At 56.2% G+C, this 12,720-nt stretch overlaps 1 protein-coding gene across 6 annotated transcripts in view; it reads right to left on the bottom strand.

The window, feature by feature from the left end:
* The window catches only part of PASK (PAS domain containing serine/threonine kinase), a 37,351-nt gene that overhangs the window by 17,235 nt on the left and 7,396 nt on the right, over window positions 1-12,720 (bottom strand). For all 6 annotated transcript variants that reach the window (XM_059167439.1, XM_059167437.1, XM_059167441.1 and 3 more), the window contains exons 2-9: window positions 11,309-11,480; window positions 9,395-9,627; window positions 8,608-8,778; window positions 7,832-7,972; window positions 7,220-7,354; window positions 5,027-5,287; window positions 3,027-3,177; window positions 1,037-1,205 (exon numbers count right to left, since the gene is read on the bottom strand). In XM_059167439.1, the coding sequence (XP_059023422.1) occupies window positions 1,037-1,205; window positions 3,027-3,177; window positions 5,027-5,287; window positions 7,220-7,354; window positions 7,832-7,972; window positions 8,608-8,778; window positions 9,395-9,627; window positions 11,309-11,447 (1,400 nt within the window). In that variant the 5' untranslated portion in view covers window positions 11,448-11,480. The remainder of the gene's footprint in view (window positions 1-1,036; window positions 1,206-3,026; window positions 3,178-5,026; window positions 5,288-7,219; window positions 7,355-7,831; window positions 7,973-8,607; window positions 8,779-9,394; window positions 9,628-11,308; window positions 11,481-12,720) is intronic.

The raw sequence follows: 12,720 nt of genomic DNA, 5'->3' as shown, positions 1-12,720 counted from the left end.
AGCCCCATCTTGAAGCAGTGAGCACCCTCTGGGCAGGGGAGTGGGACCCCATCCTCTGCAGATGGGCACGCAGCACAGAGAGCTTGTCCCATGGGCAAGGGGCAGAAAGCCTGAGGTCTCCAAAGACAGCAGGGAAGCACCATAACACGTGTCAGCAGGCAAATATCCATGCAAACCTGTGAGCCATGTGCTCAACAGGAGGTGATGCGCACACATTCCCAACACGAGTGCACTGCAATCCCATCTGTGCTGCAGGAGCAAAAGCAGCCACGCAAGAGCGCAAATGGACAATTCAGGGCCAGGGCCACGGTGAGGCAGGGTACTACGGCTGACAGAGGCCCCTGTGGGGAGCCAGGCACCAAACCTTGCACTTCTCACTATTACTGCTATACTTAAAAAAAACCCCACATATCCAGGCATTGTAGATTTTTTAAATAATTTCAAGAAAAATGAAAAACAATAATGTGGATAAATCTCACCAACCAAACTATGAGCCAAAGGAGCCAGAAAGAAGGGACTGCCTAGGTCAAGTTCAAGGACAGGTACCTGTGACCTCCATCCTGCCTCAGGGCAGTGAGGGCGCATGTGAAAAGGACCATGGGTGGCAGGTTAGTGTATGCTGGGCCTCAGAGATTAAGAGAGAAAACGAATTGAAAACCACAAAAAACACCGTCTACCACAGGCTATGGTCTCTCACCAGGGAGGAGCAGAAGCCCCTATTTCTGCTCAGCTGCAGTTTCTGCACTTTCTACTCTCCATGGAATACTTTGTGATTCAAAATACACAAAGAGAACAGATACAAATGATTATTAACACGAGAACATTAGGCTTCTATCAGTTCCCTGGAACCTACCTTCACGTCTCCTTGGGCACAGACTAGGACAGTCTCCCAGAGGCCATTGCACACCACACCAGGGAATACAGAAGTGGCACCCAGCAGGTGTCCAAAGGCTGTGAGCATGGCTGCTAGGGGCTCTGTCACTACTCCCCCCCGGCCTTCACCCTCAGCACCCCGTGCCTCCCACAGACAACTTACCCTGGAGTGGGCAGACATGGGAGGGAAGAAGGGAGGTGGCCTCCAGGGTCTGCTTGGGTCCAGGTCCCAGTAAAGTCTTCTTGGCTTCTTCCCACTGGCTCTAGGGTCTCCCCTCCTGGCAAAACGTGCCCTCCAACAGATGCACTGGGAGCTCTTGGATCTAGTGGCTCTAGTGGCAACAGCAGAAGAGACTGTGGCCATCCATAACACATCTGCTGAACACATCTCCCCTCCTCCCCATGACATATGAGCAATGGGGGGCCCCCGACCTGATTTCAGAAACTCCAGCAAGCCCATGTCCACAGTGTGTCCCAGACCAATTGCCTCCCATGACCCTGCAGCATGCCATGGGGGCCAGCAGCCCCTGCTCCCCTTGCTGCCATCACCTGGGCCCTACCTTCAGTGAGCAGAATCCCACCAACACCTCAGCTTGAGCAGTCCCTTCATCTGCCACGAGCTCTAAGTAAACATCAATGTCCCCACCATGAATCCCACAGTCTTGGCCTACCTGCTGCTACTCTCCCCAGAGCCTCTGGGGCCTAGCCCTCTGGTCTCCCTGCCACACCCGAAGTTCTCGCTATCCCCGGAATGCCTCTCCTGCCTCCTCTGGTTTTTCTCTAAAAGCCACCTTCCCAAGGGGCCCCTTCAGTCCCCTGGGCCCTGAGACGGCACGTCCTCCCACTACTGTACTCTTCCTCCTGAACACTGGTCACCTCTACTTCCAGGCTATCCCTGTGTGTCCCAGGGTCCTGGGATTGAGCCCCACAGCGGGCTCCCTGCTCAGTGGGGAGTCTGCTTGTCTCTCTGCTGCTCCCCCTGCTCGTGCTCTCTTTCTCTCAAATAAAATCTTTGGAAAAAATTAATTTAACTCAATTTAATAAAACAAAACATTGCTATCTAACCTCTAAAGCCTCAAAAGCAACCCGTGGAGCATGGACACCACCCCTCCCAGCCTGGGGTGTGGGGACCTGACTGAAACCATCTCCCCGAGAGCACAGTCCAGAGACAGATAAGACTTCGTGTGGCCCCTCTTTCCCCTCAGGGACTATATCACGCCCATGTGTGTGTTCATTCAAACAGCAAGTCCATCCTGTGGTGACGGCAGGTAAGCAATGTGTTCCAAGGGTGCTCTGAGCCTGCCCCATTCAGTGGCATCCCAATATCGCCACCCTCTGACAGGGCCACGGGAGAGCGCCCTGGGGACTCCGGATTGCCTGATGCTCTCCAGGAGCTGTTTCATTTCCTGCTTCCCCTCCCTCCCACTGAGACCACACACACACCCCACACCACCGCCCCCCCAGCCTGGCTAGGCCTGCTGCAAGGGCAGGGCCCAGGGAGAGGGCACTGGCAGAGGGGGGCCCTGCCAGCTAGGAGCACTCCTGAAGCAGAACTGGGGAGCAGCTCCTCTTGGCTCCTTGTTCACAGAAAGGTGAGCACCAACAGGGTTGCAGGAGGTCCCAGTGCCTTCCCAGGAGCACAGGCACGGGCTCCATGCATGCCTGGAGTGGTCCATCCTCCCAGGTGCCTCAAAGTCAAAGGGAACCTTCAGGGCGGGAGCCATGTGCCCACCCTGTCCCCTACAATGTTCATGTCATGGAGACTTGAAGCACCATAAAATGCTAAATTAAAAGTACACAGGGCTAATCATAAGGAGCATATCTGGCTAGGACTACTTAAGGGTTGCTTTGATAGGCTATGTAAGGCTACACAGATCTACTCATCAAATACTCTCCACAAGCTTCCTCTGTCCTAGAGCCAGGCACTTAGTGACAGGAAATCCCCCAGGACCCTCTCTGTGCTCGCATACTGGTCCCATCCCCTGGGAACACGGAAAGCCCACGAGTGACAGAGGACTTTCAAACCATGACAGCCTGGCAGCCACTCACTTCCACTCTCCACCCGCCCAGCATGCCCCTGCCCCGAGCCCACCGCTCCCAATCCCTCGGAAGCATGGAGCTGTGTGCACCTGCGTGAGGGAGGCTGGCCTTACCCACGCCTGTGCCAGCCCAGTTCCGGCTCTGCCGGGGGCCCACGCTTGTCTCCCCAGGCCCACTCTGGTCGGCCAGGTCTGGCAATGGGAAGGAAGTGTCACATGCGAGGCCCATGCCATGGTAGAAGCCGGGAATCAGGAAAGTGATATTCTAGAAAACAAAGGACATTGCAGAACCCAGACCATAGGACTGTCCCCCATCTAATCTGGGGAGAGAATACAAACAACTTGAGAAAGTCTCTGGACAAGGTTAGGAAAGACTCCAGGTTGTGTTCCTTTTCCCAGACCCGCAAAGCCCCTCAGACACCCAATATGGAATTCAGGACTTCCCCCCCACCTTTTCCCTCCTTTTTCTTATGAAAAAGACAAAATCAACAACTTGGAAGCTAGTTATACCCACACCACCATGTCTTCCAAGCAGATGTCTGATTTTTGCCCCACGCTGCCCTGACCCCTGAGAGCCACGTTTGCAAACTCCACCTTATGTGGCTCGCAGGGAGAAACAAGGGCCCAGCATAAGGACAAAAGGACCTTGGGCACATGAAATTGGCCCCTGAAGTCCAGCAGGCACCTTTGCTATGCTGGTCATGGCCTCAGCACGAGAGTCCCAAGTCCAAAACTGCAAGGACACATGCCTTCTCTGAATCCACGTGTGACCCCTACTCTTGGACAGGCGCCTATAGCCGTGTGAACGTGGAACAGTCTAACCTCCGAGGCAGGGTGCCTTCCCCACAAGCACACTCCCTGGAAGGACCCAGCACCCCCAACATTCCTGCAGCAATTACCTGTCAAAAAATCACACTAAATGCGTTTTCATTAACTTCAATCAAACTGAGTTTGTCTTCAGTTAACTAAATCTTAGCCTACTTGCTCCTTAATATTTTTATTAGAAAACAGATAAGGACCCATTTCTGGAGCTGCAAAAGAGTTTAAATCTTTGGCTGACTGTCACGAGGCCTGAGGTCAGCCCCACTGAGGAAAACAAGAAGGGATTCCCTCCCTTCATTTGCAGAACACTTGGAGAACAAGGTATTCAGGGAAAGGCTACAGGCATCCAAGAGGCAGGCCAGCCAGGGGTGTGGACACGGGGACCGCAGAACGTCAAAATGGATGCACCACTCAGCAACCTCTCCTTCCCCCCAGGACCCGCCTGCGATTGAGTAGGGGGTGTGCGTCCCCTTCCCAGGAGCCAGGAGGACCCAGGGAACATGTGCGGAGGGGCAGGCCATGGCTGCCGGAGATGCTCACCAGGCCTTGGAGCTCGACCATCAAGTGACACCAGCCCCAGCAACAGCCCCAGGCTCCCAGCCTAAGAGCAGACACGCCTCGGGAGGACGCCAGCCCCAGCTGACTCTACATGGAGCTGGATGAGCTATCCTGCTCAGCTCAGCCCAGAAGGTCAGTTCGTGACCTAAATACCAGATTGTCATGGCCAAGGCTCCAAGCTTACAGTTGTCTGCAGCAACGGAGTCAGTCTGCTCGGCCCAGTCTCCTAGAGAAACAGGCCTGGCTCTCGCTGTGCAGAGACTTCTGCCCCGCATACAAGAAATTCAGAGAAAGCTCGAGCCAAGGAAGAAGTTTGTAGACACAGCTTCCTCTGACCCTGACCACATGACAGGCACTCCAGGATGGCTCTGGGGACAGAGGAGGTATAGACAAGCCCCAACCTCCAGGTGCACGGTTGTGACAAACACCCTCATCCAGTAACTTAGTTACTGGACCTCGTTCAGGGCAGGTTTCCAGGCCACAGCCCCTCCCCCTTCAGGGACAGCACAGGGAGACAAGGCTCTGCACACAGTCCCAAGGGTCACTGCATGCTCACTGTGGCATCCAGGGAAATGAGAGCCTTTAGGGAGAATGGCACCCAGCATGGCCCAGGGAAAGCCAGTGGGCCAGACCAGTAGGCACGGTGGTACATGGTCTGTGACAAGCACATGTCCTCACTGTGAAAACAGGCCATCCCCCCGCAGGGGAGCACAGGCCATCCAGGGAGGGCCCACCTTGCCCAGGAGCTCAGTCTTCCCATAACCAAATAGCATCAGAGCAAAGCTGTGGTTGATGCCATAGATGGTCCCGTCAGGCAGGAGGGTGATGAGGCCGCTGATGGTGGAGAAGACCCAGATGGACGCGGAGTAACTCCACTCGGGGACCATGCGACCATCTTCCGCCGTCTCACTGCTGGACTGAGATTTCAGTTTTAAGCTCAGAGGGAAGGTGGTGCCATCCTTGGCTCTCCCGACAGACCTCTGAATCTTGAGATTCTGGAAGAAACAACACCCCTGAGCTGATGGCAGCATCTCTCATGGCCCAGGCTTTGAGTCTGCAGCTTTAGACGTGAACCCATCCACAGGTCACGGGAAGCAAGCCCAGAAAAGCTTATTCCCCACACTGCTCCTCCTTCCGCAATCTCCCTGCATCCCACCTCTGCCCCAGGGAAAGCAGAGCCCTGACCAGGAGCTGTGTCTGCGGCAAGAGCAACGCAGTCTAGTAGCTGTTCCTCATTCCAAAAAGGCCTGAGGGCAGCACATGACAGAACAACCAAGAAATGCACACGGACTGGACTCCTGTCTGTGCCAACCCTGCAGGGAAGGAGGGCTGGCAGGTGTCTCCCGCCCTCTGCCTTGGACCCCCAGCAGCGCCAGAGTCCCACCTCCACAGATGGCCCCCACCGCTCACTATCCTCCAGTCTGAGGGCCGACTGCTTCCTGCAGTCACCGACCGTCCCCTGTCTGTGCCTCCTCAGCACCTCTATCCCCACAAAACCACATCCTTGCCCTGTTTCCCTGCCTTAAATACTTGGAATGGACCCAGTTTCAAGTAAATCCTGACCACAGCCTCATCCTAACCAAAAGCTTTGAGAGTGTACTCCCATTTGGGTTTCCCGAGGCATACCAGCCCAGGGCTATGTGTCTACCCCTCACCCAATCCCACCTGCCCCTTTTAGGAGCCACCCTGGAGGACAGGAGATCTGATGGGGCCCATGTTCTGGGAGCTTCTGCTCCCCTTGTGCTGTGCCCAGAAGAGGGTCAGGACACGGAGACATCAGGCTCCCCAAGCCACAGCTGCAGGCAGGCCCCAGAGAGCCCTACAAGGGATGAGGGTTGCAGTGCCAGTCTCCACTTGCTGCTGGGGTGTTGAGAGCTCCCATTTGAGGTTATCACAAATGTGCTGCTGAGAACAAGCTCACATGTGCCTTCTGGCACACACTTCTCTCCGATGCGTGCAGAGGGCACTCTGAGGTTCGCCCAGTTTGCACGGGGCAGACAATGCCATACAGGCTCCCAAGATGGCTGTGCCAATGGACACCTCCACCAGCTTGGGGACAGAAGAAGGGCACAGACAATAAGGACTGAGGATGGGGTGAGGGTTCCCACTGGGCTGGAAGCTCAAAAAAAGCAGAGAACTGGCTCCCGGGGTTCAAGATCTCAGCCTGTGGCTGGCCCAAGAACCAGGAAGCAGACAACTGGCTCCCAGCGCTTAGCTCTCAGCCTCTGGAAGGCCAGAGAACCAGCTCCCAGGGCTCAGCTCTCAGCCTCTGGAAGGTCAGAGAACAAGGGAGTGTCTATGGACATCCTGAAAGCACCTCCAATTCCTTGCAGCAACAGAGGTGACTTTAGGCAAAAATCAAGCGTCCAGTTAGACGCTGCAGATCACTGGGGTGTGACATCAGCGGAATTTACCTCAGTGAAGGTCATTTGTGTGAAGGGCAAACACTAGTAGGAAATGGGACACCTGGGAACTGGGAAGATTCAGTGAGTAACAGAACTTATCCCCAACGACCCCAAACCTCCACTGTCCCCAGAGCTGCCACCCCCCATCTGCCTGTCACCCTGCCCTCAGCCAGTTCTCCCTGCTTTTCAAGAACCCCAGACTTCCCAGTAAAGACAGACCACAGGAGGAGAACCCAGCTCCAGGCTCCAGCAGGAGGACCAAGGAGACAGGGTGCCCAGTTGGAGAGCAGCACAGGCTGTGACCCTCGGTCAAGGCCCCAGAGCCCAGAGAGCAGCCCTCGGACCTGATGCCACTGTGTGTATACGCAGGATGCTCCTGCTGTCAGAATTACCAGCCTGTGTCCCCAGGCCACAAATTCTGGCCTAAGAACTCTCAGGTCACTGAATAAACAGACTCCAGGGACCACATGGCCCCAGGTACAGCTGCCAGGTGTGGCAGTCAGGGGTCCGCAAGGGTCCTACCTGGGGGACAGGCTCGCCAGGGGTAGGGAGCTGCACAGAAGGGATCAGGTCTGTGATGGGCTGCCCAAGCACATCCTCCCCAGATGCGTACCCATGCAGGAGAGCGAACGGGCTGTCGCAGGATGTTATGGTGCCCTTGGAGGAAAAACCAGCATTGTTAAGCATTATGGTAAAAACTCCTGGCATTTCACCTTCAAACACCACTGAACGCCATGCCTTAACAGGTTGAAAGCAAGACCGTTAGCGGCCCTCCGACGGCAGAAGGGCCAGAGGCGGGCACAAACTTTCCTCAGGCCCTCCTTCTCCTACCGCTGGAGGCATCCAAATTACCGGCCTCTGGAGGCAAGTCACCATTTTGAAGGTCCCGCACCTGCTACCTCACTGACCTGCTAAGGCACACCTAGGTTCCGGTTCCATCTCACTTTATAGATGAGGAGACCACGGCCAGGGAGAGTGCACCCATGCCCGAGGGCACACAGAGAGGGAGGGCTACCATGGGGGCCCGCCTTCCAGAAGCCCCAGGGGCGCACAGAAGGCCTCGGAGGGGGCTGAGGCCACAAGAGGCAACACCTGGTCAGCTCCATGTGGCGGGGATGTGGAAGGCACACTCACATCGCTCTGGAAAGCAACCCAGGCCGACACCCGCTCCACAGGCTCTAGTACGACCACGCAGCACAGGCTGTGTTCCTGCTTCACCTTCTTCATCCACACGGACACCGGGATCCTCTCCCCACTGCGGCTCACGACGTCCACCTGCGGGAGCACACAGCCTTGCCCCAGGCCTTCCCCAGAGTCCAGGCCTGGAGGTGTCTGCGACCTCTGTGCCCCTGCCTGACACCTGAGCCCAAGGCCACACATGGCTTCTGACATGGACCCTTAATCTCCATGAGGATGCTCTCCCAGAAGACAGGGTTTCCTCACCAGCCTCCTCGCAACAAAGTAGGACAACTGTCTGCATCATTTCTTCACGAAACAGACACCAACACATGGCAGCAGTGTCAGCCTGTGGCCAGTCCCCAGGACAGAGCAGCGGACCACATCTAACGTCCTCCGGGGCCTGGGCTGGGGACTCAGCACCTCACATGCAGTCAACATCCCACGGAATGCATCACACCAGGAGGACCCAAGTCCCAGGGAGACCTTTCCAGCCATGCCAGCCCCGCCAACAAACACCAAACCAACCAAACCGGAGAGTCAGGGGTGCAGATGGAAGATCATTGCGACCCTGCGGCCTCCCACAGGTTTGCAAACCGCTGAGCCTCCTCCCTTGTCAGGCGGGACCGCCCCCTCACAAGGCCCACAGCTACCCACTTCCACTCCTGTGATGCTCCACCCACCACCCCAGCTGCTCCTCACCCCAGCACCGCCCCTGGGGAAGACCCACTCACCACTGTACCGAACACAACAGCGGCTCGGCCATCGGCCCCCATGTGCTCTTCGCTGAGGGCCTTTACCACATCGGAATCCGGCCTCAGGAAGAACTGCGTGAGCTTCTGGCCGATCAGGTCATGGCTGCTGTGCCCCAGGAGCTGACAAGCCTTGTCGTTGGCAACCAGGATCTGGAATCACAGAGAGGAGAAGACACGCACATCAGCAGCAGTGCCACAAGCCCAAACCTGGAGACCCATCTGCCCCCAGCGTCCTGCAGTGGTCAGGCTCGCGGCTGCAACACCCCGGACTCCCCGGGTCTTCACCACAGGGAAACAAGAAATGCCAGCGCCAGGACTGAAACCACGTTTCCCTCCCCCTCCAGGACAGGCTCACCATGCCACCAGTGCCACGCGGAAGACACGGGGACTCGCGCCACACTAATGATCTAATCACCTAATGATTTAGATCATTAGATCACATTAGATCATACTAATCACCTAATGATTTCAGTTATTTGTATGTAAATGCCAATCAAGCAAACACGGTCACCTCAGATGGTGAGTACCCATTCTCATCGTCACTGAGCCAACACTCTACAGAGCACAAGGCAGTCATGCGGCTCAGCCCCGTCCTTGAATCTCTACCTTGACAGGAGGATTCAATTTGTTTTGACTGATTCATACTCAGGTCTCTTATGCAGCTTCTCTAACTGTACTTAACACACTCCAGTTTCCCTGTCTGAGGTTACAGGTTGAAGGCACAGACCAAACTCACATAGCAGGGTTCACAAACCGCAGCCAGTACCTCTGTGGTCTTGGCATCCACGGTGAACACTGCCTTGTTCGGGTTGCACACGGGAGTCGGAAACAGGGGCGTGGACCACCCTGAGGACAAGCCCCGCAGCAGGGAGCAGCAGGATGCACTGCCCAGGGACCCGGCCAGGTCGGTCTGCTCCGGCGGCACCAGGCAATGTAGTCTGCTGGTGCAGATGCTCTGGGCAGCCAAAGATGACAGACAATAGGAGTTCCATTTGTCTTCTGGAAAGGAAAGGGAGCTTTAGAACTCACAAGGCTGCCTGGAGCCTGCCTCTCAAACACACCGAACCCCACAGCTCCTGCTCTCAACTCCTCCAGAGGGTGCAGAGCTCAAGCTCCACACTCCAGCATCCGTTGGAACAGCCCCGAGTCCAGCTAAACACCCCCGGGTACTGTCCGGCCAGAGTCACATCCTACAGGAAACACAATGGCCCAAGCTCAGTGTTTCTGTGTAAACGCCCTCTGAGGTCCCTTCCCACCAACCCCCCTGCCAAGAGGTGCTGTCCTGTGTCTGTCCTTACAGACCAACACCCCCTCCAGCCACCCACCCTTGCACTTGTTCCTGGAAAGCCTCCCAAATCCAAGAGCTGCATGCTGTCTCCGCCCCTCCCTCCATTCCCTTATTCACAAGTCAGGTTCACTCCCCACCCCTCCAGAAAACCTCTCAGCAATACGTCCAGTGGCCTGAGATGCTCAAGCCCACAGCCAATTCTCAGCACTCACCCTACTCCAGCCCTCAGCAGCGGTGGGCCAGGGGGTCAGTCCCCACCTCCTAAACCACCTGCCCTGGGTGGGGTTCCCTCTCCCCACCACCTTTCTGACTTCTCACCACCGCAGAAGCCCGTTTGCAGTCTCACCCCTTCCACTCCGTCCCACCCACTCCTCGCTGGCTTCTAACACACTCCATGTGGAAAGGTGCTGTCCACCCCACACGTGGCACCCCTGCCCTGCCTCTCTCCTTTCCCATCTCAGTAAACGGCAACTCCATCCTTCTAGCAGCTCAAAATCCAGACAATAACAACTCTTCTCTTCTTTCCCCTTTTCTTTTCACAGGCTCACCCGGACCATTGTCTGGGCCTGGAAACACCTGGCCAGCTGCTTAGCCCTTCTCTTTCCCAGCTGCCCCAAGCTCAGCTTGACCCTCCTCACACCATGGGACAGGCATTGTGACCTTGGTTCTGTCCCTGCTCCCCATGCAGAGACCAGGAAGCCCATGCTCCTGGGGCAGCTGCCTACCTCCCAGACCTGCCCAGCCCTCCCAGCAGAATCTCTAGCTCCAGGACAACCCAGCAAGTTTCCCTCAAAACACTCCCACCCTGGGCTCCTAGAGTGTGTGAGCTAGGCTCCATCCCTCCTCCTCCCTTCCCCAGCAGCCCCTTTCCTCTGGGTCCAGACCTTCTCACTGTTCTGACTTCCCTGCGCTCTAGGTCCACCCAGCTGCAGGCCTGCACCTGCTGTCTCCTTAGGCACCCCCTCGGACAACGAGTCCGCTAAGCTCTGGAGGCAGAGGTTGACTTGGGAGAAACAAGTGAGTGAGTGGGCAGCAGGAGCCTCGACATCTCAGCCCAGCCCGGGCACAGCCTCCTGCACCAGGTAGCTGGCTGCCCTCGAGCAAGTCATCTGCATCCGGGAGGAAAGCATAAGGCTGCAACACAGTCCTCAAATAGTTACTGACTAAATCAGCAAAACTGTATTTCACTTGCATTGCAGCCCTGTCCACAATAGTGCCCGCACACACTCTGAAGCAAGGTCTTGGCATAAGAACCCCAGCAGCACCCACACAGCCCAGGAGAGGCCTGCGGGCATCACCCCACACACAGTGAGAACTGCACACCCAGAGCCTAGAAGGACTTGTCACTTTCATCTTCAACACTGACACCCAAGACACCCAGGAGGGGGTTACCGGAGAGGCCCATCCTGCTCTGGCAGAGTTTCGAAAGCCCATTCCTCCTGCTCAGGTGTCTGTGGGCCGAGGACAGGGACTCGCTGGGCTCAGTGGCAGTCTGCGCAGCCGGGCTTTCAGGGGAGCCTCTGTCCTCCATCGGGAGCCCGCTGGCCAGGGGAGCAACTGTCAGCTAGAAAACAAAGTGAACCCGATTGGCATCAGCAACACAACAACAGGAAAGCAGTTTAAGCAACTAATCCTTCGGCAGGCTGAATGCAGCTCAGTCCCAAAAGGCTCCCACGCCCCCCGTGCCATGTAGGCCAGGACCTCCAGTGCAAGGCCAGTGACCAAAGTCATTCTGGAGCCATTTTGGAGCAATGCAGAGGAAGCGATGGGAGAGAGAAGGAAACAGAGGGAAAGAACAGAGCACAATGGGAAGGGGCCCGTGTGGCTCTGCATAGCCCCAGGTTTCCCCGAATCCAGGGGTTCCGACCAGTGGCCCTGAGAACCATCCACGGGACTGCTGACAAATGAGCGACACAAAGCCACGGCAGAGAACCCGGAGACAGGCCTGGTACCAGGGATTTGTGTGTTTAACTGTATTTTCTAAGTACCTGTAGATTTGCCAACAGTTGTAAGGAAAAAAATACAGAAAAATCTCATGTCTGCATCACAGTTTCCTCCAGACAGTGCCGGAGGCCTGGGCCAGGGGCCTGGATGAAGTGAGGAGCCAGGGCAACGTGCCCATCCTGAGCCCAGGTGCCCTCTCCATGGTCACCTTCTGAGCATGTGGAAGCCACTTCTGAGACCTACACCGGCCTCTTCTCCCATCAGGGTTCCCTCATAGGTATACACAGGCCCAAAGACTGGCCGAGGAGCTACCTTTGTAAGAAGAGCAAGTTTCAATAAGCAGGCAGGGGCACCTGCACAGGACGGACCTGCTGTCTAAAGGAAAGGGGGGCTGGCCCTTCCCACACCCCATTGTAGCATGGAACTCCAAGGAGGCCCAGCCCACCAGTTCTGCCCTGGCCTCAGGTCATCATGAAGACTTGCCAGCAGCACAGGAGGGCAATGACTCCCACAGTTAACAGTGTGTGAGCCCCGTTTGTAATTGGGGTCTCTGTATGGGGTCTCTGGTATGCTCACACCCCAAGCCCCTCAGCTGTCAGGGCCTGGCCAACACTCGCCTCAGCGCCAAGCTCCTGAACGTGGTGGAGCAGGAGTCCCCAGGACAGAAAACTGAAGGCCCCACTATCACTAGTGTGGAAGGATGTTAATATCAAAACATGCCAAAGAGCTATCCAAATGGAGATCGGCACAGCAGAGGAACAAACAGGAGAACAAACCCAATCAGCTTCAGAAACAGACCAACGTCTGTTAAGGAGCTTGGCACTCAGTGAAGCTCCATGGGGAATTAACAGCACGCCCCA

The sequence above is a fragment of the Mustela lutreola genome, chromosome 3, assembly GCF_030435805.1.
Source record: "Mustela lutreola isolate mMusLut2 chromosome 3, mMusLut2.pri, whole genome shotgun sequence".
NCBI lineage: Eukaryota > Metazoa > Chordata > Mammalia > Carnivora > Mustelidae > Mustela > Mustela lutreola.
This window is presented reverse-complemented; position numbering and strand designations above follow the sequence as displayed.